Here is a 23,940-nt window from a genome sequence, read left to right as displayed (position 1 = left end):
TTTGCATAAACACCGCATAAAAATAAACCCAAAGTAATGTAAGATTCTTGAAGCAGAATCAGCCACTCAAAAATCAATGCACTGAGGAGTAGGCCTATCTCCCCTCCACACCATCCCTCACTACGCGTGTCTATAAAAATTAAGTCGAGTTTTAAGAACCATTACAAAATTCATTATTTTCAACATCAATTTTTTATTTGCTGTTCATGAACTTCGACCTCAGAGATAGAGAGGCATGCTTGTTGTGGTCATTGACCCATCACCATGGTGAAGTGCGAGATGCGAACCATCGGCATTACCACGGAAGATAAACCTGTGACTTAGTGGAGGCGCTTTTAATAGTTATTAAACTTTTCAACAATAAAATTTACCTTTAAAGTCCCCAGCATATTAAAGTAGTCCACACCATACAAGTGTCGCCATCTAACCTATTCGATCGAAATTCATATTATATAATATCAGTGATAGATGCAACAGATATGAGCGAGCATGCAAACGAGCAGAAGGTTGACAAGATAAAATAATAACAATTTCAGTAAGCGTGCGTATATTCCAATGTCACCAGAGTACGGCGAATGGAAATTCTTCCAATGGGTTTTCCTGGCGGGATCGGCTGCAGACATTGAGGATGGATTATCAATTGTAGCTGAGCTAATCTACCAACACACCAGTTGTATAGGTTATCCAAGGAGGAAGAAAGAGAAAGAACAGTGCTTACAGTGGTATAAAATCCTTACACGATATCCGTTACCCTTCTCTTGGATTCTTTAGTGTTAGTACAGGGTATTCGTGTCAAATTATAGACTTGCGGTGTCTTAAAGAATGTTTTTTAAAACAATACCGTTTAAAACCAGATCTCGAGATGACAAGAATTGCATGCAAATGACATTATAAATTTATGAACTGAGCCCCTCCCAAACATACTTTTGGAATCCATACAGCTGTAAGAAGGTCAGATTTTAGGACTTGTGTATTGACATGCACCATGTGGTTGACGGTTCCTTGAAATAAGCTTTCATCTTTATGTTTTTCAGACTGTAGAAAGTCTTTACATTGAAACAATATCTAATCTTTCTGAGGGAAGTTCCCGCTTTGTGCAGTAAAATAGATATGCGAAGCGATCTTTTCACCCGCGTTCTCATCTTTGAAAAAAATTAGGCCTACCAGCCTGAAATTTAGAAATACGGGTAGAGTTTGCTCTTTCTTTACCTGTTTACTGTCACATCGACCATCATTAATCGTCGATAAGTTGAGGGAACCGATTTAATTATATGGAAAATAGATGAGGCAGGGAAACGGGAAGTTACCAGAGCCGGAAAGGGGAAAGGTAATTGGCAGCAGATGAGATTTTAAAATCGTAGCGAGAGAGCTGGTACGGATAATTTTCTCTCTCAATTTTTTTTGTTTAAACACGTCAGAAACGAACATAACCAATCCTAATATAACTCAACTTACAATTTCTCGAAAAGTGGCTGTTTGTGATATTCCCCCGTGCCTTCTTTGCCTATTAAAAATACCATTGCAGCCAGTAATGCAAATGGCGTTTATAAGGCACAAATTATGCTTTTCGCTACAAATTTTCTTTGTTGTTATAACATTTTAATTTTCATATATATATATATAAATATATATATATATATAATATATATATATATATAATATATATATATATATAGGCCTATATATGTATATATATATATATATATATATATATACATACATACATACATACATACATACATATATATATATATATATATATATATATATATATATATATATATATATATATAAGATTACGTAATTTGTTTATATCTTGTCTCTCAAAGGTCAATGCAAGGTGCAAGGTCACAGTACAATGATTTGTCTCAACACGACTTCTGTCTATCGATGAGACAGGCTCATACTTGTTTCGTACCTCTGTATATCAACATAGTTGTGATTGGTTGATAGACCGGTGCCATAAAGGACGATGTATGTGTCGTGTGCAAAGTGTGCTATTTAAAACGGCAACGGGGTTTCAGCTGATCGGCTATACAGCTCTACAGTACGGGCTCCATTGAAATTACGCTACCACAACATTACACGTACGCCCGTACGAAAAAATGGCTGACTCAGAGTTTCTGTTCAAAGCAGAATATGCTAAAAGCGATCGCTCCTCTTGCAAGAAGTGTCGCCAGGGAATCGGAAAAGGGGCTCTCAGAATGGCAAAAATGGTTCAGGTCAGTTTTGGAGGGAGTTCGAGGTGTCGTAATCTGGAAATCGTCACCGTTTTCGGCTCCGAGTCCGGACGCCCAACTTCAAGCGAATCTGCAGAAACAACTCGTGTGTGAACATGATCGCGTCCCGCCCACTTGCAGTTTTCACAGCGTCTCCAATATACTGTCATGTAAAACCTAAAGCGCAGCAAAGAGCGCTTACTTATCAATAACACTTGCACTCGTTGTTTCTGTTTATTTCCAGAGTTTTTTTCCAAGTTGTATGGTTAACATATTTACCGCAATTCCAGAAGTTCGCTTTGGGAAGCTGACAGCTGTTTTTCTGTTTCATCTACTATTTATTCAATGTGTTTGTTGCTATGGCATTTTAATGTTTGATTTAATGTTGATAAATATTCTTCCATCATATATTTACACTTGTATGAACTGTTTCATTGGGTTATTTACACACAACTTAAAAAATCAGAACGATTGTTTTGATGTCTCATTATACAAAGAAAATTAACCTCCACAGAGAGCTGAGTGGCAGCTCGTTCACTATCCAGGTCAATGAGGTCACCGCAGGTCACGCTCACCTACTTTCGATTTTGAAATGTAATTTGCGGTATTTTAGGGTCGTAAATTTTGTTGAATGCACTACCCGGCTCTCATTTTATGATTCCAGTTTATTACTGAGTATGTTTATCTCGGCTTTCAATAAAGCTTGTCAACAGCCTAATCACAGAAAGTAAAATATTGCAAATAATATATCGGCTACTCTTAAATTTTTATACCATATTTTTGACTTGATTTCAAACATGAGCCTCAAAGGACAAGATAATTCATTGACACTTCAATTTCATTCTCAATAAGAAAAAATTGGTATCAGTTTTTGAAAGTTCAAGAAGTACTATGTTCATATATGGACAAAATTAAAATAACTTTCTTTGATACAGAACATTATAATGCAATAATCAAAAATGCAAACAAAACCGGTGGATTCCTATTAAGAAATGCAAACAAACAAGGTGGATTCCTATAAACCTTGCCCAGAGAAAGGTTGCATGCTTGCACTTGACAAAAACATCCCTTCCCAGCTTTTATCGTTCTATTTTCCAGAAATGAATTGTCCATAATTTACTATTCTGAAATATTTTTGTCCAAGTGAGACTGTAGCATCATTGACATGTCATTATTTTTCCCATGATTCTCTAGTCGCCACATTTTGATGGCAAAATTCCAAACTGGTACCACTATCCCTGTTTTTGGAAAGTTGCTACGGTAACAGTGGCCACACAGATAGGTAAGTAGTGTTTGCTGTATGTATTCATGTCGAATGTTGAAAGCCAGTGCTAAAAATGCCATGCACAACATGGTATGTTTTGTCTTCAAAAATTGTTTATAAATTTTTTTAGTGCAGTTTGTTTACTATTTAAAATATTAATTAAGAAAACTTTGTATTAAAATCGATTAACATTATGAATATTACTAATAAACTTTACATACTTACAATTAACCTATCATCATGCTCGTATTAGTTTTCACAGCATTTCTACATTTAGATACAACCTAAGCCTAGGTATTGCAATAATATAGTCACAATATCTATCTCCTTGGCTGTGATGGCTTACAGGGCTTACAGGCAAGACTTGCCACTTCGATGACTGGTATGCATGTTTTTTTACACACACTAAACGTTTTCATATTCATTAACAGGAAGGAACCTAATGACTGGTCTGGTCCTAAAGACATTAATTTGCACCCCCGACTGGTGATAGTAATCTGTCTCAAGGCTTACATGTCAGATATATTTCGGTGTCGGTTTTTAGCTACTATAGACTATAGTCTATAGAAGCTATTGGGATGGGTATCCGTCCGGCGTCCGGCGTCAGTCTGTATGTATGTATGTATGTATGTATGTATGTATGTCCGTTTGTGAGGCGTCCGTCCACTCAAATATCTTGAGAACCGCAGTACTTACTGATTCGATATTTGTTGTGTCGATTAAAATATGATTTTGAGAAACATTTTTTTTAATTTTTTGATATTGTTGAAAATAGGCAAATTAATGCCAAAAAAGGTGTTTTTGATAAAAAATCTTCTTCTTCATAACCGCTGGTCAGACAGCTTTGTTATTTGGTATACAGGTCCCTAGGGGTAACCCAACTTAGATTTGTTCAAATTGTGATGAAATATGCAAATGTGTATTTTTAAGGAATTTTTTTGTCATTTTTGGTCAAAATTTGACTTGCATTGTATGTAATTCTTGTACTGTATAAACCCTATCAATTCACCCAGAAAAAAATAATTAATATGATTTTAAATAATTGAATTAATTAGGAAATCATCAAAGCCAAAATAATTTTTATGTAGAATTATCAGAAAGTTCAACCTTTTTTGACAGTTCATAGTGAAATGCTTACCATCTTGGAGGATTAAAACATGTAAAGGCAACTTTCCTGAATCCCAACTTTGACATATTCTGAACCGTCATTTATTGTGCCCTGTATGTTATCTAAAAGAAATTGCTCAAAATAGTCAATAGAGATAGAGATAGAGAAAGTTCTAATTTCCATTTATGGTTGACTTGGTAAGGATAAAATAAAATTACTTTTTGAGGAAAAAAATAGAGTGGTCAATTAAAAGAGTGGTCAAAGTGATAGGGTTTTTATGGTAAAGCTTGGCTGTAAGATTCCTCATGTGCTATTTATAGCAATTGTGCAATCTGTGTAAACAGTGCAATGAAAGTTACATGATTCCTTATAATGCTTTTGATGACCTTGAACTTCTTAAGTTTCAAACATTTGTCTCTTCAGTGTGCTTTCTCTGAGTATGTACAGTCTCAACTTATTCAACAGAACTCACTTACAATGTTAATGAAAGATATCCACCTTCTTCATCAATACATGTGTCACAAAAGGTTATTCTCTACATAGTACACAGCAGAGCTCTGTCAACTGTTGAGTTGCTTGTTTTTTCAAAACCGCTGGTCAGACAGCTTAACATTGGTTTACAAGTTCCTAGGATGACCTATTAAAGTGAGATAATTTCATACAGTCAGGAAATACTTCATTTTGTATCCATGTCTATTGTAGCTTCAGGGACTTTGGCCCTATGTTTTGTTGTTTATCCTGTACAAACAATCCAGTCATTAGGTTCCTTCCTGTTTATGATATGAAAACGTTTATTTGTGTGTAAAAAACATGCATACCAGTCATCGAAGTGGCAAGGCTTGCCTGTAAGCCCAGTAAGCATAACTCTGAACATGTTTACAGTAGCTTGGTGTGAAACAAACGCAATCCTCATGAGGTGTTGATATAGCGTTGTATCATTGAGTGATATTTTAATACTCAGCAATTCAATACGTCTGTTTTTGTCCTTAAATGCATTCACTGACAGTCTGCCATGTACTGTGTGTATGCAAGGGATCTAGACTGATGTATGTGCATTTATGCATTTGTGTATTCATGCATTTTCCAATACATCTATTTACATACATGCATGTGTTCTGGTTATAAAGAGTACTATGTATACATGTTGTACATAAGTATTGTGAAAGTTCTCTCAGAGTTTTACGTCAGTGTTTTCCAATATCTTTACAGCTGGCTTTGATGGATTGCGATGGAATGACCAGGAAAAGATCAAAAACAAAATAGGAGGAGACACTTCAGGAGAGACGCTGGAAGACAAAGTTGTGGCCCGGAAAAGTGTGATCAAAGATTTTTCTGTGGAGTATGCCAAGTCTGACAGGAGTAAATGCCGGGTTTGCAATGAGAAGATAGCAAAGGTCTGTGTGTCTAAAATAATGGCTCTTATGATTCTATGTTGCATGGATACATTTTCAGATTAAATGTCAGTTTTCAAATTGTTTCACACTATAATCTGTGTTTGACACGGATCATATGTTTTGTGAACTGTCCACAAGCTCCCTTCTTACCACAGGGCACTATCAACTGTAACAGATTCCTCTCGATTTAAAGCCAACCATGCCCACCTCTACACACAACACACAACCTCAATCAGGCTATGTTCTAAATGTCACCTTGTATTCATTCAATTCTCATCGTTTGCCATTTGTAATTTTCAGATTAATTGATGTTACTTTTCAAATCGTGTCACTGACCCCATTTAAATGTATGAGATTAACTCAATTACTCTCATTTGTTTTATATTGAGTTATGGGGGTAATTTCCTTTTCTTTAATATTGTCTTTTATTTGTACAATGAAATACCTTTCCCAAACCCACCAGGAGCTTCCAAAATGACAATGATATCATGACGTGTAACATATCACCTTGTTGCGTCGTAAATATGAAAGGGTTCAGTTTGGCAGAGAATGTAGAAGCGACCCCAGATTTCATGACCATGGGTAGAGCATGCCATTAGTGAGAGATCAAATATTACAGACTGACACCAATAATTCACTTCATTTTAATTTTACATTATGTTTTTGAAATATAGTTTATTTTTTGACAGCTTGAAGCATGAAGATTGCCATTAAAAACATAGTTAATACCTATACTTATCCTGTTTCTAATATCAGAGAGGTATATAAAGTCATGACAGGCAACTAAATAGCCTCAGCTGTTGACAAAACTCAGTCTTTCATTATCCTTCAAATTATGCAGTGTAATGAGTGATTTGCAATTTTTAAGTAAAGATACATCCAAAGATATATTCCTTCCACATTTTAGATAGCAATTCACTTTTAAGATTGATATCTTGAGAAGTAAAGCAATGAAAATGCGCTGTGTGTTATTGTTAAATGCATCTGAATAATTATAATTTTAGTTTCTGATGTAAGATCATCACAATTAATGTAGAGTTTGTTAGGTGTTCCGATTTAAAAAAACAGATTACTTTGGTATTTGATATTGCTTGGGGTCAGGGGTCAACAATGATCTTAAAGTCAAAAGTAATCGTGCCATGACATCAAAAGTAATCACAAAAGTTTCAAAGTAACTGCCAGTATCATATTACCACAGGCTACAAACAACATCTCACAATTATTCATTAGTTTAGTTTACTTGTATTTTACCAACAGGATGAGTTGCGTGTTGGAAACCTTGAAAAAACTGATGACAACTACACATCTCAAACATGGCATCACGTCAAGTGTTTTTGCGATCCACTGAAACTAGTGGAGATGGGTTGGCTGAAAGAGTTCAAAGCCACAGATGTGCCAGGTTTCAGTGCCTTGAACAAAAAAGATCAGACAGAATTGAAGAAGAAACTGGTTTTGAAAGCTGATGTGTGAGTATTCAGTGTGACTCAGTGTACCAGATTTGTACATGTATGGACTTGATTCAACAAGATTTCTGGTAGAGATCACGTTAATAAGCTATCTTTGGAATTCCAGATACAAATATTTTTACACATTTCGCTCATTTATTTTCTGTCTCTTATTGTTACATGCAATATGAATCGAACAAATATGTAAATAAATAAATAAATATATTAATTAACAAACAAAATATATATATTTTGTATAGATAATATGTATGTACACATATATTTTAATAAAATATAGTTGAATATATGTATATACATATATAAATAAATATATATATATATATATATATATATATATATATATATATATATATATATATATATAATTTTTATTTATTTATTTATACTTTTATGATACCTTTCATAATCAATCATGATATGTGTGGTGTACATAAATGTTGTTGTTTAGTTTGTTACCTTGTACATTGACTTTTACAGAAAGAGAAAGCTTGAAACTCCTGATGCTGGTTCTTCACCGAAAAAAGCAAAAGTTGAAACTAAAGAAGACAAAGCAATGAGAGTAAGTACCTTGAAATTTTATCAGACTCAATTTGATATTTCACAGTTATTATAGACACATATTGCAGTTAGTACAAGGCAAATCAATATGATTATGGAACACAGTTGAACTGCAGACCCTTGAGAAAACTCAAGGGTCCATGGATGACAGATCATGTTTGTGGAGAGTCCAGGATTGTGTCCAAATATTCTATGAACTACAGAAATAGCTGTTTTAATCATGTGTTCCGTTAAGTTTTATTGAATCATATTTTAAATCATCCTCATCACAGGGCTCGAAATTAGCGGTAGTCCCGCGTCCATAGACTACCAACTTTTCCCTTGGGCTACCAAAGTCCATGAAATGGTAGCCCACACGGACTACCAAAGACCGGGACATAAAATTGTGCCATGTCCGGTCCGTCACTTTGGAACGAGCTAAATTGCAGTCAAATCCAGTTCGACACAGAGGAAGGCCAGACTATGACTTTGTTATACCAATTACAAAGACAACCGTGCAGTGAAACTTTGCAACCAAGTATCTCAACTGATGTACTTGGATGACAGGCGTAGGAAATGATGGCCAATATGAAAACGCATTTTCATTGCATTTTGATCATAATGTATCAATCACAGACAATATTCAACCTCCCTACAGAAAGCCCATGGTCTATTTTAAGCCCTGCTACAGTATGTCTAGTCGTGCTGAGAAGGTCGTGGTCGTTGTCATGAGGACTGTCAAATTTTGCGTACAATTCTGAGAGTGAGCGAGTTGTCAATAGGTCACTCAACTTTGAGTAGCACTGTTGTCCATTAGGCCAAAGAAAGATGTTTCTGCGTAATTTCAGAACCTGCACGTTATGGCTTTTTGGGGGTTACATACTCATCGGTACAACTATCCTTGATAGCCTATGTCCAAAAATGCTAAAAAGAAAACGGAAGTATTATGCAGCCAGTGATAAAAGACAATAACTGTTGCATCAATAGTGCCAAACAAGCATAGCTAAGAATTAAAAAAAAATGAAAAAAAGAAAACCGCTTAGCCACATCACTTTTACTGAATGTCAGGACCAGAAATATATTGCGGGGGTGGGGGCTTTATACCTTTTCCTTTAGGTATCAGGTTTGCAAGTATTCACATCAAATGACTAGAAAATTCACTTCATGGGCAGAATCTTGAAATTGCTTTTTCTTGTCTGTAAATGAAAAACAATAACCCTAAACTAAAATATGCATGGGCTACCAGCCATTGTTACTGGGCTACCAACTTCAGAAAATGGTAGCCCAAGTGGACTACCAGGGAAAAAAGTTAATTTCGAGCCCTGCTCATCAGCATTTTAACTTCACAAGATTTTAAAAATTGATTGAAATTCTGATGCTGAGAACAAAGACCAACTTGATGAGATTTGCTTCACCTGAGCTGTATATATTTTGATGTTGCAATTGAGTGAAAAAAAACGACGTTTTTACATTGGTTCTGTTCATACAAAAATTGTGTTTACATTATACTGATGTGAACTTTCAGGAACAAAGTCAGTTTCTATGGAAAATTCGGGATCAGCTTTCCAGATTTGTTGCTGTCAAAGCGTTGAAAGAACTTCTGGAAGAGAACAACCAGTATCCTCCTAAAGGTGAAAGTGCCGTAAGTGTTGGTTGCCATAGAAATAAATTACCCTCTCAAACAATCAAATTACCTTTCTAAAAATGAGAGCATAGTAAATACGGAGTGCTACCAAAGTACACTATTTTCTGAAAGAAAGTCATCCAATATCTGTTGCCATAGAAACAGTTTCTATGCTACAAAAGGGTGACAGTAAGAAAGTGCTGGTTGCCATGAAACAGCTCTTATCTGGATATTTCTTTCGATATAGGGGAGAAAAAGCAACTGAAGAATGAATAGTCCTCATACACTTTTAAATAATTTATGAGTTTGATCTAAACCTTCCTTGAAATTCAAGATTTCTGCTTTCACTGATAATACTGATATCCTGGTGTACAAGATAAATGTTATTTATGCTCTGCCAGAAGTTACATAATGTATGTTCCATCCTAAGCAAGATAGAAATTTAACACTATTGGCGTGGCTGGATGTATGTTAAGTCTTGTTCAACTATCGATTAGAAATTTACTTTCATCTTTGCAATAGTACATTCATGTCATTAGATGTAGACTTAAAAAAGAATGATTATTTCTAATAAGTAGATACAATATATAAGAGTAGCCATTGGCATAATCAGAAATATGCAAATTAGCCAAACTTTTACTTCCTGACTATACTTTAGCGGCCATTAATTCAGTGAGAACTTTATTGTATCAATATATAACAGTGTAATCTGATGTAAGTAAATTGAAGTACTTACTCAGTGTAAGAGTAAACAAAGTCTGCTTGGAGTACTGACAAAATTCACTGAATTTCTCAGTTATTAGATGCAGTAGCAGATGGCATGGCATTTGGTGCGTTGGAAAAATGCCCCGAGTGTACACGAGGTCAGTTGGTGATACGTAGTGACTCGTATCACTGCACTGGAAATCTTACAAGTTGGACTAAATGCATGTACACCAGTAAGGAACCGGCAAAGAAAGCCTGGGTCACACCGGATAGCTTCAAAGAAATTAAATTTTTGTAAGTGTCTAGAAAATAGGTGAAGTAAGAAATCTAGCAATGAGGGATTTACATTGTAGAAGTATGATGATGAAGATGCTGCAAAATTTTAAAAAATGGTGTGTCTTTGTAATCATGAACAGAAAATTAATGTAATGGTAGGAAATCAAAGTCTATAAAGAATTCCAGCTTTTCAAACCTGATGAATTAATTAATAATCTGGTAAGTCTAAATTCCAATTTTACTATTTGTGTCTGATTTGATATAACTGTTATCTGAGACATATATGAACAAACCTTTGGTTGTTTTTATGTTTTGGAAAAAAAATACATAACAATTGTAATAATTTCCAAATAATTACTTTGAAAAGTGAATGCTTATGTTCTTTGATCAGTATATTGGATTTTGTTTGTAAATTATTGTTAAATGAAACCTCTTTCTAGGAAGGAGTTCAAGTTTAAACCATTCAACAAGGGAGTACGAGTCTTTTCAGAGGTTGCCCCAATGCCTTCAACATCAACTGTTGCGTAAGTTAAACTTACAAGAATGAAAAACTTTTTTTTTCACACATTCAGCACATTAAATTCAGACATATAAGCCTTGATGTCTCACATGTAAATGCTTAATGCAAAGAAATGCATATGTAATGACAGCATTTCCAAGTATCGGTCTTTAATAGCGTAGAGAAGATTTTAATTGGTAGACAAGAGAACAACACTGGGTGTTACAGCATACATGTAGGTCTAGATGGCCATCATTTTAAGTCTGCAACTGTGATGAAAAGATAGTGTTTTCTTTTTAAAAACTTACACAGAAATCACAGTAACCGACTGTTATCTTTGATATCTCTGCAAGATTCACAGAGTTTAATTTTTGTACAACATTAGATATCAATCTGCATCAATTACACCTCAGTCTTGATGGCCATAAGTGATGCTTTCAAACATGAAAAACACAGACTGTGATACAGTTATGTTTGTATCCTATGCTGCAGTGCTGCTGAACCAGAGAAACCATTGCAGAATGTAAAGATTGGTCTGATTGGAAAACTTAGCAAGACAAATAAAGTCATCACAACAGAGATTGAAGAACTTGGTGGTGAGGTTGTGTCCAAAATTGATAAAGAAGTCGCATGTTGCATTAGTACAGCGGGTGAGTGCATTTGAAAATTATTATCTAGTACTGGTTTATTTACGATCATTACTTTACACAGTGTTACAAAATTATATTTATATATTCAAGAACAGTGAAGCATTTTTGTTTATTTTCAATATGATATTCACAACCGACAGACTCAAGATACATTTATTTTGATCATCTCTTGTCATCTGAAACTTCACTGTCACATTTTTTGAAGGTAAAATTTGTGTCAATCTTACATCATGTTTAGGGACTGGAAAAGTTTAACCTTGCATTTTATTTTCACAAGATTTCCCTGTTTTAGCTTGATAATCTGACACAGGTATACAGCGTATCAAACAGAGTGAGAATGATGGTTGGTAAGCGAGCGACTTTCCTGTACAATATTTTGGTAAAAAGCATTATCACCAAAAATGTGTTACATTTTATATTTTGGGATTTTTCAGCTGACGTCAAGAAAATGGCAAAGAAAATGAAGGATGCACAGTCGGCAGATGTTCACATCGTCTCAGAAGATTTCTTAGAAAGTGTGAAGAAGGGAGGAGCTGCACTGATGATAACAAAGCACAGCATTGCATCATGGGGTGCTGATGTGAGTATGGAACACTGCAAAGAACCATGGGATATTTTGAAACAGTTCGAACCATTTACTGAGATCTGATTACAATCTCAACTATAGCCCTCACTTGTTTTGAAATGTAATTTTCTCTGACTTTGAAGTTGGTATTTATTACGCATCATTGAGAAAAAAAATCATGATATTTTCATCAACTGATACCAAGTCACCAAATCCTTCCCAGACATGTATAGTTGACAAGACTGACAGTTTTTCGACATAACAGGGAACTGATAATGAGTTGTTAAAGGCATTTAATGAAAATATGTCCAAAATAATATCTTCATTTGCTTGCCTTGTTTCCAGCCTGCTACTCGCATTGACAGTAATGTAACTCAGGTGGATGCTGGACCCAGTGCAGCAGACAGTAGGTTTAGATTTCATTTTTACTAATACTTCTCTGATTGCCTGTTTTCATTGATGTCACCGTTTAAGACATAAGCATGCCTTTGTCTACCAGAAACAGAGTGAAAAACATAAACAACAAACAAATTTGTCAAATCATCTCACAAATAATGATTTCAGTTTTACTTAATTTGCAAGATACCGGTAGTTTCCTGTCAGATAAACTCATTAATTTCTGTGATGTAGAAAGAATTACAGCCTATCATTAAAACTTTGATGTATTTTTAAGGGCAATATTGTCTGCCTTCACAGATTACTTCTTTCTGCTATCATGAATCGAAAATTATGAGATATTTTGTTGAATTTTGCTTATCTTTTGAAATTATTGCAGCTGCTATAGCAAATTTGCACTGTGACTTATTACAATATGGAGTATCACATTTGCATGACATACTTACAAATGCATGTAGTGGCTATTCAATCTCTCTGACATCTCACAACTAGAATATTGAAATAATATAAAGTGGCAAAACACTAGATATCAACAGGTAAAAGTATAATTATGATTTAAAATGAAAACAACATTTTTACAAAGTGTACTGTGAGTTTTTCTATGAAATCTGGAACAAAGATAGTGTTGTTGAATTGAAGACGTCCAATGCATTTTCTAGGTTTGACTTCATCATAACAATTTGACCAATTTTGTGATTGATCTATTGATATTTCGCTGATTCAGTGGAGGAACAGAAGTACCGGAAAGATGTTGACAAGTTGAAGATGATGGTGAAAGGTGGTGCTGCAGTTGATCCTGACTCAGGTTAGTGTCAGGTCAAAGGTCAGGCCAACTTCTAGTTGATCATACCACTCAGAAGGCATGAAAAATGCAAACTGATTTTGGGCGAGCTGGTATCGGGCGAGTTGGTATCGGGTGAGATGGTATCAGGCAAGTTGGATAATTCGTATTGGGCCAGTTGGAATCAAGTAAGTTGGTTCTGGGCGGGTTGGCAAAGGTGCGAGGTGACTGTAATTCCACTCAGAATGGTCATGAGAAAATAAATAAATTGTGAAAGAGATTGTGAAAAAAGTTGTATAAATCATATATCCAAGAAACTTAAAACTTGTCAAAATAGCTCAAAAGTAAAATGTAGATAGAATCAAGAAAACCGTAATATTATATGTTTCCAAACACTTAAAAATATTACTGCCTTAGTTGAACAATTCCCTGAGTCTGATCAACAATTCACACGTAATTCCTTTATTGAGGCAACTTTTTACAGAGCATTAATTGATGATTTTTTGAATCCTCCTCAAACATTTTCAGGACTGCAAGCCACAGCACATGTTTACAATGTGAAAGATTTGGTGTACAACGCCACCTTAGGAATGGTTGACATTATGAAAGGGACAAACTCATTTTATAAATTACAACTGCTTGAAGATGACGTATCCAGCAAGTGAGTATTTCAGCCAATTTTTTATCCTAATTTAAAGCATGCAAGATATATGAAGAGTCTGTGAATGATCAGATAATTTTCACTGACATGAATATTTGCATTCTGTCTGCCATGCAATAAATCACGTCCCATCCTGTGTCTATACATGCAGCTAATTTTAAATCCATATAATTTTTGAGTCAGAAGAAGTGTTTTATAGTTTAAATATCATCCAGTGTCTGAAATGCAAACTCAGTGAGTATCACTTTCCACCGTGTCATGCAAAGTTCTATTATTATGTAGACAGTTTTGTGCGTCTATGTTTTCATCACTCCTTTCACAAACTTTCTTGATCAATCTGTAGGAAGGAAAAAATTCAAAGGTATTGTTTTACAAAAATACAGGTGCTTGTTTGCACTTCCTCAAAATACAGATTGACTGTAAAAGTACATGCTTTATGAATGTGTGAATTATCTTATCATGTAAGAGATTTTCATTAATGACTTATCCATGAGTGTGATGTTCAAAATTCCAGATGGTATTTATTCCGTGCCTGGGGCCGTGTTGGTACCACAATCGGTGGCAACAAACTTGAAAACTTCACCAGCCGTGAGGGTGCCATTGAACAATTCAAGACTGTCTACAGAGAGAAAACTGGGAATTACTTTGGTGTCAAAAACTTCAAGAAACATCCAAACAAGTTCTTTCCATTGGAAATTGATTACGGAGACGTAAGGATATTTAGCCTCTAGTATCTACTCTTACTCACCGTTTAGTAACTAATCGGCAAGCTGTGCATTGGAGAAAAGTTTTTGTGATTTTTAAGTGAAAATGAAATGAAATTTGTTCTAAAGAATCTCATCTCATCTTCTGCTTTATGCAGTAAAACATTGTCTTGTTTTTCTCTGCACAGTCTGTAAACAGCAGTTTGTGCCAGTTGTTTTCAGCATAATTGTGATTGTTGGAATTACGTTCCTTGAAATAGTGGTGCCAGGTTTCAAGAAATTTCCAATTTTTTTTTTCACAAAAAATTTAAGAAAGTATTAATACCCTTTGAGTGCTGTAATTCCCCCCCCCCCCAAAAAAAAAAAAAAAAAAAAAAAAAAAAATTCAGTGCAATATTTTCCAAATTTTTATAATTTTATGTATAATTGTTTTGATAATTTTGGACAAAATGGACATCACATTTCCTTTGCTACAGTTTTTATCAAAATTTGGCAAAAAATCTGAAAAAATTGACTGGATTATAGTTTATAAAAGTGACAAAAATTGACCTTGGCACTCAATGGGTTAAAACTTTTTACTGTTATTTTTTTCTATTTTCACATTTAGCCAAGCAGTGGGTTGATGACAATGGAGAAAGTGGAATTCTTAGCAACACCAAAATGAAAATGTTGTATTAAGAGTATACTGTGGAATTTGAAATTTATGGTGAATTTTTCACATCAATTTTAGCAGGCCGTTACAGTTCAATGTCACCTGTTACAAAACTGAGAAGTAGCTGATGAGCAGATGATAAATGACTTTAAATGATCCAGGAAGTTATTTTTTCTCATTTTTCACAAGGATGAAGAAGAGGCCATCACTCTGAAAGCTGGAACAGGATCAACACTTCCAACTTCTGTTCAAGAGCTCATGGTTATGATATTTGATATCGATACCATGAAGAGAACTATGGTGGAATTTGAGGTACAGATAAAATGAGTGATGCCGTTGTCATTTTGTTCGGAAGGAGACAATATTACCCTTCTGGTCAGATTGTTCAAATCGTATATTTGAGATAATGAGCAATCATTGAAATTTGTAAATGTACCTTTAATAATTTAAAAACTGAACTGTTGCAACAATGTAGCATAGTTGAATTGCTGCTGAAAATATGTCAGAAGTTTTTGAAAGAATTATTTTGATATATGATTTTGATACATATTTTTATATTCATGTTTTGAAGTAATTTTGAGAAACTTTGCTGATTTTTCAAGGAATTTAGCATTTACTTGATTTTCCAAGTCTTAAGTTTGCACTTTAGATAAACTGTGTTTTTTAGAGTGTCACACGTTTAGGATTGAGAATAATCTACATGATATGAAGTTTTTTTCCGACTCATAGAGAAAACTTCAAGGAAGTTTTTTTCACTTTAGCATTACATTATTATTATTACTAAATAAGTATGTTGCTTATTGAGATATGCTAGATACATTGCTCTTGTCATGATAACATTATGTCAGAAATTGTATCACGGATACATGATTCCCTTTATACAGTAACATGTGATTTGTAGCAAGTAAAATTACATTTGAAATAAATCAGATTTCTTGTAGAATGGATTGAAATTTATGATTCATGAAACCTAAACTCTACTCCACATGAAATATTTACACACTTCTGAGGTGATTAGCCTGGCTAACATGAAACTGACATGAATTCAATGCATTTGAAACCATATGTTCTGAGTGAAATTGACAAATGATGTGCTCTTTTGTACGTCAATTTGTTATTCAGATTGATTTGAAGAAGATGCCACTTGGAAAGTTATCCAAACGTCAGATAGAAAGCGCTTACTCAGTACTCAGTGAAGCTCTGAAAGTGAGTATTTATCACTCTCTTATTAAGGGCTACATGCATACATTTATACACCTATAATCCTAACTGGGAAATTATAACTTGAAGGTAGAATGCGCCATGGAGGAGGACTCAGACACTTTTACAATATATTTTTGGTCTACAACTTTAAGGAGGATTGTTTTGAAGCACATAGAGTGAATAATGTTTTCATTATCTTATTTTTGTGTAAATTAAAAACCTAATTTTTCCCATAGAGTTAACACAGGGATAATGGCCATTTTGAATTTCAAGAGTCAGTAAAATATCAGGGAATTTGTTTCTCTGGTAACAAATTGTACACAGTGATCGAACCCTTCTTTGTATTCTTGATTTTGAAAGGGAATGGTTGAATGTTTCTTACAAAAAGTTTGAGCGAAAGTTTAATACTTTCAATTTGGCACGCCTTAAAGGTATACTGTCACCTGTTCCAATTTTACCTCAGTTATCATGGAATGAGAAAATCTAACCAATCACTGATTTTAAGCGGTTGGCCGTTTTTTAAAAACAGTGCCCTCACATGGCCATTTTGAATACCAAGGAACATCCCTTTGACCATATATGGACATATTTAGATTACAGGTGACTGTATACCTTTAATATCACTGTGAGTTTTTTGTAGGGCTCCCATAACATTTATAAAAGTCTACTGTTGGTGGAAAATATTGTTTTCCTATACAATTATGGTATGATGGACTACCACAGCTCCATGGATGCTGTGGTACTTACCCTTAAATAAAAGGTTACTTGTTACAAGCACGAAAACTACAGCAATGCTTTTATTATTCAATGTGGTAAGATGAATGATGTGCATTGTTGTCCATCGTTTTCCATATGTAGCTATATGATTGGTTAACAAATTATGCTGTTCACAATGGTACATTTCAGCTTGTTGAAGGTGGTGGCAATATAAAGGCAGCCATATTGGACTGCTCCAATCGGTTCTACACACTGATACCCCATGACTTTGGATTGAAGAAACCACCAATGCTGGATGATGTAGAACTTATCAAGGTAGATATAAACCTCTGAGACATTTCAACATTTAGACTGTGTTTCTAAGTGGATGTAGATGTGACCATCTTGTTTCAAGTCTCTGTTATCAATGAGATTTGATTTTCAAGTGAATTTATTTGCAGCCAAATAATTTCAGTACTGATAAAATGCAAACTAAAATACCATATTGAAGTGAGACTGTACAAGGGTTATGTCCTTGACGCCATGCAAATGATAAATGAAGTTCAACCACAACCAGGTTTGACAATGGATAAATTCTGTCATTGCATCTTGGCTCACAAATAGGATGTAGAATATTGCCTCCCAGAACTCAGTGATGAAGCTAATTGCTGATTGTTCCTATTAATGAACTGAAATAATTAATAATCAATGTTGAAAAACATTCTCTAAATATCCAATAATGAAATGCCATCACTCTAATTTATTTTCATATTTTAGGCCAAGACACAGATGTTGGATAATTTATTAGACATTGAAGTGGCATACAGTCTGTTGAAGGGTGGAAACAAGACTGCAGGAAAGGATCCAATCGATGCAAACTATGAAAAATTGAGATGCAGTATTGATGTAAGTAATCCCAGTAATGTTACACTGTAGGATACCAGCTGATTTTATTATAAATGAAGTTTTGTTAAACTTGGTCTGTTTTTGATCCCAAAGAAATCATTTTTGTAAATTTGTGTATTTATATTTGCATGTGAAATTGCTACTACTCTGAGCCATTGAAAGACATCAACTTTCGAAAACTAAAATATCTATCATGATCTTGATGTCAGAAGTCATACAAAGCATATTTGTGTTCACTATAAATGTGATATTTTACTGCTGTGCATTTCATAGAGATTAACAATCAAACATTGAAAAATTTTTTGAGTTAATACTTATTCGTAATTTTTGGCAATTACTATTCATAAAAGTTGATACAGATGCAGTTTTGACAAATGCATTGCTTGCTAAACACTTTGAGACAAGAGAGGGAAGTGGATTCTGAGAAAAATAATCAGGGCAAAATATATTTTTAATAACAATCTGATTCTCTTTGCAAACTTCACTTCCAACTTTAGCCTGTGGAGAAGAAAAGTAAAGACTACAAGATGGTGGAACAATTTATTTCCAACTCCAATGATGCCAAGAGTTCATTGAACTTGGAAGTACTGGACGTACGTAGACATAATGTCGTATGGTTTGAAATCTAAAGTAGTGACTCCTGTGACAAAATAAAATTTTGCAGGAAAGCAAGTTCTTAATACACAGAACCAACATGAGGAAATCTTCTGCAAACTATCAAATATTGGCAGCTAAGTTTTGTTTCACCTGGAGATGTAAAACATTCAGATTCAACAAAACATTCTACTTCTACAAAGTGGAAAAAAGTGTTTTGGATAGTACCTGTCTGTTTAATAGTTGATTCTGAGATTCACACACAATTTACTGTTCGTCATATTGTAATTTGTGACAGGTATATAAAATTGAACGTGAAGATGAGCCAAAACGATTTCAGAAGAATCTTCACAACCGTCGTTTGCTGTGGCACGGATCACGTGTGTCAAACTTTGCTGGTATTCTCTCACAAGGTCTGCGTATAGCGCCACCAGAAGCACCTGTGGTAACTACATGTATTTTGTTCTCTCAAAGTTCATGGTTCCATGAGTGTATTTTTTTTTAATTCTTTTTTTTAAATCGAAATTTTCTGTTGAGGGGTAAGGAAAACTTTGGCAAGGAAATTATAAATCATTTTATCATGAAATATTTATACATATGACAATGACACCAAGGTTTTTACCAGACTCTGAAGATTGCACATATGAAAAACATTCACAAAGTCACAGAGCTATCATGATGTTTGTCTATTTTGACATCATATACAAATAAAAGGGTTAAAAAGGGTTAAAACAATGATTCTCCAACCAGGTACAGTTTCATCATTCTTGTACTTTTGTTTAGTCTGGATACCTGTATGGTAAAGGTATCTATTTTGCTGATATGGTGGCCAAGAGTATGTGGTACTGCCGTACCAGCAAAGCTGACAACATAGGCTTGATGTTGTTGTGTGATGTTGCCCTCGGTAACATGTATGAAATCCCACACACTGAGTACATGGAAAAAGCGCCGGCTGGGAAACATAGTACCAGAGGTGAGTTAAAGTGTTGGTCTCAAAGGATTGTGAGGTTTCTGTGGAAGGAGAAAAACAACAACTATAAGACCAGTAAGGTTGTTTCATTCTCTGTATGCAAATCAGGAATAGATGAAACTTCTCCTCCCAAACGTAATAAGCACAAAATTTGACAGAGTGGCCTTTAAAATTCCATAGACAAAACCACCTGTTCAGTTCTAATTACTCTCCCACCATCCAACTGCTTTTTTGTTTTCACTGTCATTGATTACCTTCTTGTCATATTTGCATGTGTCCAAGAGTGTCAAATGATGTTTTTGTCTATTTTACTTTGCGACAGGTATTGGCCGAATAGAACCAGACCCAAAACAGAGTGTGAAGAAAGATGGCTACTTAGTCCCCTATGGTAAACCAAAGAGTACTGGAGTTGGCCGGAGTTACAATGAGTATCCTTGCACAATAATCAGAGTTACAGAAATAATGTTCATACTGGTATTGGTACTTGTAATCTATTGTGTCAGTCCTCGATCCTCACAGGTCCATCTTTGCTATCAAATCCAATGAAAACCAGATAGTAAGTAGACATTTGGCACGTTCAGATTGACGACTTTGCGTCGGCCCAGGTCCGGACCTGGCCCAGGCCGACGTAAAAAACCAATGTGGACACGAGGCTGAGTCGGCCCTTGGCCGACTCAGTTTGGTCCTGGTTTGAAGGGGGGGTTCAGGGCCGACGCAAAATTTGGTCCAACGCAAATCGCCAGTGTGGACACGTTACGTCGGCCCTGGTCCCAGTTGACTAGGCCTCCGCCATGGATCGAAGTTTAATAGTCACCCTATTTGCACAAAACAAACGACGTTTGAAACTAAGTTTACACCTATCGAAAGTTTTCAATCCAGCCTTTACATTTTAATATCATCCCGTGTACGCAGAACTTCCCACCAACCTTTGTTCCGCAAACGAGACCATGTCATTCGATTCCACAGTGCACGTAAATAGACTAGAGAGGCATGTCAAAAATGCCGCGCACTGGTTATTTCTCCACCGCGGTCTTATATATACCATATGCTCATCCAATAAATGGTGAAGATCTCTCCGATGATTAAAAGGGTGAGTGGTAGTCATATTTGCCCTTCTTGTGCGTAAAAACACAGGAAAATCATGAACAGTAGAAACAGCGTGCCATATTCAAATGCGCCATTTTGAACTTTGACAGGTCAGAGGTCACAAAGGAAGGTAAAGTTACGTCGGCCCTAATTCTGGTACCGGAAGGTGTGGACACGGACCAAATTTAATCCAAAAGGACAATTACTTTGCGTCGGCCCAAATTTCAGTTGGGTTGCCAATGTGAACAAGATAATGAGTCACACAAGAAGCATTGATTCAATTGGTAGCTGCAACTGCTGATAATATTTTCTTCTATTTTTGTCCACAACACAAATACATCTTCTCATTCTGCTCCCAAAAATACAGGACCTGGTGTATTTGACAACCCTTGCCATTATACAATTCATGAAGATCAATATGCAACTGACAGATCCATTCTAGTACAGTCTGGAGTAAAATTCTATTGTCATCATATTGCAATAATAACATTAAAAAATTACATACAAACAGGCTGTATTGACAAATTGAATGTGTCATTTCAACACATTAGTTGAATAATAAACTGGATTTTAAACAGAACCAAAACACTGAGAAATACATCAGAAGTTAGATATAGAACAACTTTTAGCTAATCATGCTGCAAGCCTTTCGGTGAGTTTAGTTTTGAATGAGGAAGAAATGAATATGTCGACTAACATATGTTTTCATTTTGTCAGACTTGACATTACCATCGATGTAGCTGAAACATTTGGAAGACTGCATACATGCATATATGCCGCCTCTGGTTTCAGTATTGCTTGTGCCAGTTCTGTACATTGAGATGTACCAAATATTAAGTCCATATGACTCTATGTTGTGGGGTAAATGAATGAAAGCCTCAATATTTCATACATCTAGGATTCTGAACGTTGTATTCCTTGACTGATCTCACCACAGATTTATCGTTTATGACATAACCCAGGTCCAGATGAAGTACTTGATCAAGATTGACTTCCAACATGCATACTAAAATGTTTGACAGCTGCAGAAGTTGTGAAAATCTGAGTGTGTGTGTTTATAGTCAAGTATAGGTGCCTTCACATATAGGTGTATAGAATCATCTAAATTTATTCTTATCACAATTGACTGCACATTTTGAATTTATGATGAAACCACTGGGAAACTGTGAGGTTGTTCTTTATAAGTGTCAAGGCAGGGAGAGAAATTTCGAATATTATAAAAAACTGAAAGCAAATTTCTTAAAAAAAAGAGAGCAGGGTGGCAGATAATAATTAAATGTGACAGATACAGAATTCATGAGTGATTTGTAAATTATATGGCATAGGAGCCAAAGATGGGTAGCATTTCACCATAATGTAACAGTCCCCTTGTGTTTGATATCAAATTGAGAGACTAGCCAGGATTTGAAATTTCAACGAAAATTCCAATGTCAACAAATTTTTAGTTTTCACCTGTACTGACCTCTATCTCTATCAGCTATTTTATTCATTAGCCAATATTGACATGCAATTCACTCTCCCCGTGCAAAGATACATGTAGAACAACGTTGGGTAGTAATACCAAAGAGTCTGTATCACCTATGGAAGTTAATACAGAACAATTGGAAGATGAGAAGATACATTGAGCAGCAGCTGATTTACAGTGAAGGCTGATGGAAATCATGAGTGCCATATATGCTATATAGATTTGCACACTGCGAATTGAATCTTTAATCAGTAAAACACTTTATTCTGTAATGACCAGATGAGATTACTCACATAAGACAGCATGCAAGAAGAAGTGAAAATAGTGAAAAATTCCATTGCAGTTTGCTAGAAATAGAGTGAAATGGAACAACAAATGTTACATCAAAAAATAATTTTTATGATGGTTGAATGTTTGTAATATAGTTTTACATATATTTATTGCCTGTGTCAGAGCTATGCATTTCTATACAAAATGAATTTGTATAAGAAGAAACTTACGTAAACTAAGAGAGACAAAATTACTGCTTGATATCGGTAACCATATCAGTCCACATACAATAAAGAGTCCTGTTGCTAATTACTTGATGAATTCACCATCAGACGGTCAGACCTGCTGTGTTGTTTATAGTGTAAGGAATTTCTCAATCACAACTGTAGATGGCGCTATCAAGTGCAATTACTCAGATCATACAAGTACATTTCTCATTTGTGTGGGAAGTCATGATTTGATGTGACAATATTAGATGTACTCTGACTTGTCATATTGCAGTGAAGGAAACATTTTGATGAAATTTGAATATTTCGTGATTGACCAATTACTAAACAGGGTATATATGTTTACTGGATGGAAATAGTGTTTGTTGAGTTCTTTTGTGTGTAATGTGAAACTTTTTTCAGTGATTTCAAAGTATTCAGGTGATATCTGGCTGAATTATGCTTGCATAGTATATGTATACCAAACCAGTCAATATGCATTGTTTATGGTCATAGAAATATGAGGGCTAACTTTTTGTGAAGATTGTGTGCATGTTTGCTGACCTCATTTCTTTAGCCTCTGTCTCAGAATTTATCACCATGTTACTGTCAACCATGTTTAACTCATGCTAGTGCATTTACTCAGAAATATATATATATGCAGAGTAGAGCTTTATTTACAATAAATTATGCTATTTTTTTCATTTTTTTATGCCAGTATTTCTACTTTTATGCTCTACTTGTTGTAAAGCTGTTCTCATTTAAACTAATATGGAGAACTAATTGTTGAAAAATTTCTGTGGCATTCAGTTTTAAAAGTATGACGTAGGCAGTGGTGAAGCTATAGGGTGAGTTATGCATCACTGTATAGATATTTTATTATCAAGATTTGTATGTGCAACACTTTTAAAATGCTTATAAAATCTATTTTTTCCTTTCAACAATGAATAAAACCCATTGAAGTTAATTCAGATCTATAAGTATATTTTCATTCTTTGATTTTACAAGTGTTGAATTCTGACATGCTTTTGTACATGTGGATG

The 23,940-nt window shown here is 34.9% G+C and overlaps 1 protein-coding gene across 1 annotated transcript; it reads left to right on the top strand.

The window, feature by feature from the left end:
* Window positions 1-2,008: 2,008 nt before the first annotated feature.
* Window positions 2,009-23,870, top strand: LOC139150256 (poly [ADP-ribose] polymerase 1-like). Its single transcript, XM_070722505.1, has 23 exons — window positions 2,009-2,222; window positions 3,414-3,501; window positions 5,801-5,985; window positions 7,243-7,451; window positions 7,929-8,010; window positions 9,514-9,630; window positions 10,409-10,611; window positions 11,034-11,117; window positions 11,585-11,742; window positions 12,177-12,322; window positions 12,653-12,713; window positions 13,428-13,508; window positions 14,013-14,145; window positions 14,660-14,855; window positions 15,691-15,813; window positions 16,624-16,707; window positions 17,611-17,736; window positions 18,178-18,306; window positions 18,804-18,899; window positions 19,199-19,345; window positions 19,684-19,873; window positions 20,193-20,298; window positions 21,894-23,870. Exons 1-23 carry the CDS (start codon window positions 2,106-2,108, stop codon window positions 21,964-21,966), a joined length of 2,934 nt encoding a protein of 977 aa, XP_070578606.1. The 5' UTR covers window positions 2,009-2,105; the 3' UTR covers window positions 21,967-23,870.
* Window positions 23,871-23,940: the final 70 nt, after the last annotated feature.

The sequence above is a fragment of the Ptychodera flava genome, chromosome 14, assembly GCF_041260155.1.
Source record: "Ptychodera flava strain L36383 chromosome 14, AS_Pfla_20210202, whole genome shotgun sequence".
NCBI classification, from domain to species: domain Eukaryota; kingdom Metazoa; phylum Hemichordata; class Enteropneusta; family Ptychoderidae; genus Ptychodera; species Ptychodera flava.
This window is presented reverse-complemented; position numbering and strand designations above follow the sequence as displayed.

What these genes read in the sequence shown, in the direction of transcription:
- LOC139150256 (XM_070722505.1), top strand. Translation starts at nt 2,106, where the DNA reads ATGGCTGACTCAGAGTTTCTGTTCAAAGCAGAATATGCTAAAAGCGAT. An exon ending in TGGAAATTGATTACGGAGAC is followed by an intron (nt 14,856 to 15,690) that starts GTAAGGATATTT and finishes ATTTTTCACAAG; the next exon opens with GATGAAGAAGAGGCCATCAC. An exon ending in CGCCACCAGAAGCACCTGTG is followed by an intron (nt 19,346 to 19,683) that starts GTAACTACATGT and finishes ACTTTTGTTTAG; the next exon opens with TCTGGATACCTGTATGGTAA.